This window comes from Sardina pilchardus, chromosome 21, assembly GCF_963854185.1.
Source record: "Sardina pilchardus chromosome 21, fSarPil1.1, whole genome shotgun sequence".
Classification (NCBI taxonomy): Eukaryota; Metazoa; Chordata; class Actinopteri; order Clupeiformes; family Clupeidae; genus Sardina; species Sardina pilchardus.
The window spans coordinates 26,854,455-26,859,865 of record NC_085014.1 but is presented as its reverse complement, the minus strand read 5'-3'; the positions used below and the strand labels follow the sequence as shown (position 1 = coordinate 26,859,865).

General features: G+C 55.8%; 1 protein-coding gene across 1 annotated transcript; it reads left to right on the top strand.

The window, feature by feature from the left end:
- The first annotated feature begins 408 nt into the window (after nt 1–408).
- Nucleotides 409–4,801, top strand: npas4a (neuronal PAS domain protein 4a). The gene is made up of 8 exons (XM_062525264.1): nt 409–583; nt 997–1,154; nt 1,264–1,366; nt 1,479–1,785; nt 1,933–2,042; nt 2,436–2,571; nt 2,732–4,581; nt 4,752–4,801. Exons 1-8 carry the CDS (start codon nt 409–411, stop codon nt 4,778–4,780), a joined length of 2,868 nt encoding a protein of 955 aa, XP_062381248.1. The 3' UTR covers nt 4,781–4,801.
- Nucleotides 4,802–5,411: the final 610 nt, after the last annotated feature.

Genomic DNA, 5,411 nt, shown 5'->3' with positions numbered 1-5,411 from the left:
AGTCCCAGGCTATATAAGTTACCGGCGAGCAGAGTAACTCCACCAGATTTACGGGTTACCGACATCTGGGCGAGAGACGGCTACTATAGCTGCCGACAAACTCATACACCGAACCGGGGGAGACATCCATCAAGCCTCCGGTCCGCAACCGAACCAGGCGCTGTGGCGAATCCAAAGAAGAGCACCGAGAATCGGAGTAAACATGAGACCGGAATAAAGACCTGCTCAGAACATGCGCTGAGATGACAGTCCAGTAATTTACTTCTGACAGGGTTCTAACTACTACCCTGACTCCACGTCAAAGGAAAGAGGGGACCCAGACATTCCTCAAATCAACCCGCTGCAGTCTTCTCAACTCAGAGTTTCATCCAAACTCCGGGAATTTCCTCTCAACGGCCACAAACTACCATGTATCGGTCCACCAAAGGAGCGTCGAAAGCTCGAAGGGACCAGATCAATTTAGAGATTCGGAACCTCAAGGACTTGCTCCCCATCTCCGATGTGGACAAGGCTCGACTCTCTTACCTACACATCATGTCCCTGGCCTGCATGTACACGAGAAAGTCGGTGTTTTTCAACGAAGGTGAGTAAAATTGCACATGACATAGTTTCTATGTTCCACACAGAGCAATACAGTTTGAGACACTGCACCTGTTGATTTATGTAACACCAGGAATGCAACAGTATGTTCAAGGCGGCCATTTTAATTGATAAATTATTGGAGCGTGCTGAAGCAACAAGTGGAGGCTGTAACTTATAGTTCAAAAACAAATTACCAGCATATATGTTACTACATGGAATGTGCATGAGAATGTGTGTTACTATAGCAAATAACTCTATGAATGTACCATTATACTGGTTGGTCGCATAGCGTTGTCGCTGTCCGTGGTGCTGAAACGAGTATTGCTTCACGGATAGCTGAGACCGCATTATGTGAAGCTATGTGTCAGGGTAATCTGTGCGCCATTTATTGAGGATCAGACGTTATTCCCTTAGATGCCCCTACCACTGACAGCCCCGAGGAGAGCTTTTTCTCCTTCCATGAACTGTCGGAGTTGTTGCATGAAATGCCAGGATTCCTGCTTCTGCTGACGGGGGAGGGAAAACTGCTGTTCTTGTCAGACAGCATATCTGAACATCTTGGTCACTCTATGGTAAGTCCATGGAGGAGATTGATCACCTTCCTCTCACAGTATATATTAATAAATATATGCATTTTGATGGAGTACATCAATTTAATCTTCTTTTCTGGCATCTTTACAGGTAGATCTGGTTGCCCAGGGTGACAGTGTGTATGACATCATCGACCCCACGGATCATTTCATCATGAGGAGTAATCTGCTGCCTCCAACAACCCCAGAGACAGGTACGTTCACAAGGCTAACGCTTCTCACACTACTGACCACTTCAAGTGTCCAAGCAACTGACCGTCTGTAATGACCTGAACTCATCCCAGTCCCATCTCGTTCCTTTTCCAGATCGCTTGTTCCGCTGCCGCTTCAACACCTCCAAGTCGGTGCGTCGCCAGAGCGCTGGCAACAAGCTGGTGCTGATCCGCGCGCGCTGCCTGTCCCCTCCCGTGGCCCCCACCTCCACGGCCTCCTACTGGACCTCCAACCCCGTGTGGGTGTGCTTCTGCTCCCCGCTGGAGCCCCACCCGCCCCGCCCGGGCGCCGCCTCCGAACCCGAGTCCTCCCGGCGCGAGGACCCGGAGAGCAACCTCTTCCTGTCCTGCTTCTACTCCCAGCACAGCCGCGACATGAGGCTGCAGGAGGCGCAAGACAGGTGAGCTCTCTAGCGCCGCCCCTCTGGTGGACACGGCCCTCCTGTCCAAACTGTAGACCACATACATGAAGACCAAGTGTCCAGTTGAGTGACCAAGAGTGACCAAGAGTCGATTGCTAACACCAGACTGTCCGTTTCCCCCCACAGTGTGAGTGACTACCTGGGCCTGGATGCAGAGACGCTGCGCTCCCGCTCGTGGTACAGCCTGCTGCATCCCCAGGACCTCACGCATGCTTCCGCCCAGCACTGCAGCCTGTGTGAGTCTCTTTCACAAGCCCTTACTAGCCCTTACACACACACACACACACACACACACACACACACACACACACACACACACACACACACACACACATATTGATATTGACACTTCACAAGCTTGATACTTACTTGATAGCACACACACACACGCTGGCACTTCACGAGCGCCTGCCCACAACTTCTCAGCAGCCCACTGCCACACTCTCCAGCAACACCTCAGCAGCTCACGATCCACCACACGCCCACAAGACACCACAGCACACAACACAACAACACACCTCAGCCGCTCACGACCCACCACACGCCTACCAGACACCACATCGGTTGCCTCCTCCTCTTCCTCCTCTTCCTCCTCCTCACTCTTACACTCTTCTCTCTTGCCCACACAGTGAGAGAAGGCGGAGAGGGCCGAGTGGAGATGGTGGTGCGGGTGGAGAGCGCCGATCACTCCTGGGTCTGGCTCTACATGGTCCTGCAGCTGGAGGCTGGAGAACACCCCATCCGCAGCAATAACTTTGTCATCAGGTAAGATCTCCGTCAGCTTTCAGCTACAAGTTGTTGCTGTTTATGCAACACAAATGGCATGCTTTGAGATAACGCAGCATCCTGTAGTGTTATGTAATGATGAGTAGTGCGGAATGGAAGGGGGAACTCACCTTCTTCTCTCCTCGTCCCCCCCTCACAGTGAGTCCGAGGCCTGGTCAGTGAGGCAGCAGCTGACCACTGAGCAGAGTCAGCTCACCCTGGTGCTGGGCTCCTCCAGCGCCGTCCAGCCGGAGGGCGCCAGCCTCCAGTCCCCCGACACCCTGTCCAGCCCGGACCAGGTGTTCACGCCGGGCAGCAGCGGCCTCTCGGGCCAGTCCTTCGACTTCAGCACGGCCGTGTGCAGCAGCAGCGAGGAGCACGCGGGCAGCGCCAAGACCGCGGGCGAGTTGGGCGCGGAGGGCGAAGGCGTCCGCTCCAGCCTGTCCTCCCTGGAGGAGGAGAGCTTCTTCCAGCAGCTGCCGCCCGGCGGCACCGAGCCCCTGGCCAGCCCGTCCGCCGCCTCCTCGCCCATCCCGGTCACCGTGGCCACCGTGCCCGAGCTGGACTTCCTGACCCAGAACATTCTGCTGCCGCCGTCCTTCCAGCTGGAGCCGCCGGTGCCCGCTCTGCCCCTGCCGCTGCCGCCCGTGCCCGCCGCCACCCAGGCGCCGCAGCCCAAGGACTTGGTCTGCACGCCGCCCTACACCCCGCAGGTGAGCAGCGGGAGCAACTTCCCCTTCGGCGACCCGCTCTTCAGCTTCGACCCCACCGGCACCACCACGCCTCCGCCGGGGTCTCTCGCCACCACCCCCACCACCACCACCGCCTCCACCATCTCCCAGTCCAAACCCACGGGCAGCCCCCCTCCGCCCACCACCAGCCTGTCCACCCTCCTGCCCCTCTCCCTGACCACGCCGACCACCGAGCTGCTCTTCCCCGTAGACCCCTGCAGTGGCACCCTCTATGAGAAGCTGCCACCCACGCCCGACAGCCCGGGGGACGGCGACTGCACCGTCATGACCCTTCCCGAGGTCCGCGGGCCCCTGTACGTCGACGTGCCCATGGGACCCCTCCACTGTCCCCCCGAGGGCCTCCTGACCCCCGAGGCCTCACCTGGCAAGCAGCCCTACCTGTCCTTCTTCTCCCTGGAGCCCGAGCGCGAGCGGGAGAAGATGGAGATCTCCCTGCTGGCCGAGCACATCGGCACCCTGGCCGAGGGCCTGTACCCCGACCCGCTCTACTCCAAGCTCATGAGCTCGTCCACCTCCGAGCCCCCGTCCCCCACGCCGCTGGACCCTGTGGGCCTGGACTCGCTCTTCTCCCTGCTGGGGGACTTCTACCCCATCAAGTCCTGGAGGGGCTTGGATCTCCCCATCTTCTCCGACGAAGACTCTCTGTTTGAAGAGAGGATTCTCGAGAGCCTCCTCCAAGACCTCGCCACGTCTCCGTGCCCGTCTCCGACGCCCTCCCTCTCTTCGCCCGCCTCCTTCTCTCCGTCGTTCTCCTCCTCCACCTCCACCACCCCCTCCTCCTCCACCCCCTCCTCCACCCCGTCCACGTCCCCCTCCACCCCGACATCTCCCATGTGCTGGCGTCCCCTCCTGCACTTTGACGGGGCCTCTGCCGCAGGCGCCAGTCACTTCTGTAGCGTCCAATCGGCGCGCCGTAACCAGGCAGCCGGCTGCGGGGCGGCGACGGAGCGCGCTCCAACTCCGGGGGATCCGGCCGACCGCGAAGAGGAGGCTGAGGTCGCCATGGAGATAGAGGAGTCACCTCTGTTGTCCAGCGGCGTCCCCATGTCGCCTCAGCTGGTGGCCTCGTCCGTGTCAGCCTCCCCCCCGCCCGTCAGCCCCGTCCAGCCTGGCCTGCCCTGCGCCCAGTCCCTCCTGGAGGAGCTGGCCGCCCTGGAACCCATGTTTGGGGCAGGTGCCTCGATGACCCCTGGCCTGGGGCAACAACCTGAGTTGTATCAACTCCAATGTCACCCGATGCCTCAGTGCTTCCACAAAGGTGAGCGCCACAAACACACACACACACACACACATACACACACACACACACACACACACACACACACACACACACTACTCCAGTGTTTTGCAACATATGTTTCATTGCCTTTGCTGAGAGTGTTGTACTAATCCTCCCTTTCTTTTCCCTTTGTCTCTCTTGTCTTTCAGATGGGAGCGGTAGTGATCCTCCGTTCTAAAATAAGTCTGTGACTTACTTCATTAAGTATGGCATATTGTCATATTTCATGGAGATAATCTTCACTTTTTAGTGAAAGTATCAAAGTGTATAAATATATACATAATGTATATAATACAAAAAGGACTTGAACCTCCTCATATCTTCTGCGAGCAATTCAACATCCTATTTTGTTCATGTGCTGATCTGTGTTATTTCTGTGTAAAAAAATGGTGCGACATTTCAACAATGGTGCATTATAACCAGCTGTATGACCTAGGACCTAAATGGAACTTGGGAATCAGTTAACCTTTCAATGCTTTTATCTGTGAGTATCATCAGTATCAGTTTAACTTATCAAAAAAGGAACAGTCAATGAGTTCTATGACCTTGTAAGTGCAACATTGACTTACAGACGCACATTTGTATTCACTCGTAGTGAAAATACTCTGTTGTGAACTTGACATCCTTCCTATTCAATAGGAAAAAAACAATAGCAAGCTCATAGCTCAATACCCATCATGCAGTACCACAACCACAAACCCCGAAAGTGTGAGGAATCAATGTTTACGATTTTCTTTTTAACTAACCTTGTGGAACCAAGTTAAGTGACACACCAAAGAGGCCAATCTGCAACAGCGAATAGTCTGAAG

Excerpts from the sequence above, each read along its gene's own strand:
- npas4a (XM_062525264.1), top strand. The coding sequence starts at position 409 with ATGTATCGGTCCACCAAAGGAGCGTCGAAAGCTCGAAGGGACCAGATC. Across the intron at positions 1,367-1,478 it reads TCCAACAACCCCAGAGACAG|ATCGCTTGTTCCGCTGCCGC; the intron begins GTACGTTCACAA and ends TTCCTTTTCCAG. Across the intron at positions 4,582-4,751 it reads GCCTCAGTGCTTCCACAAAG|ATGGGAGCGGTAGTGATCCT; the intron begins GTGAGCGCCACA and ends CTTGTCTTTCAG.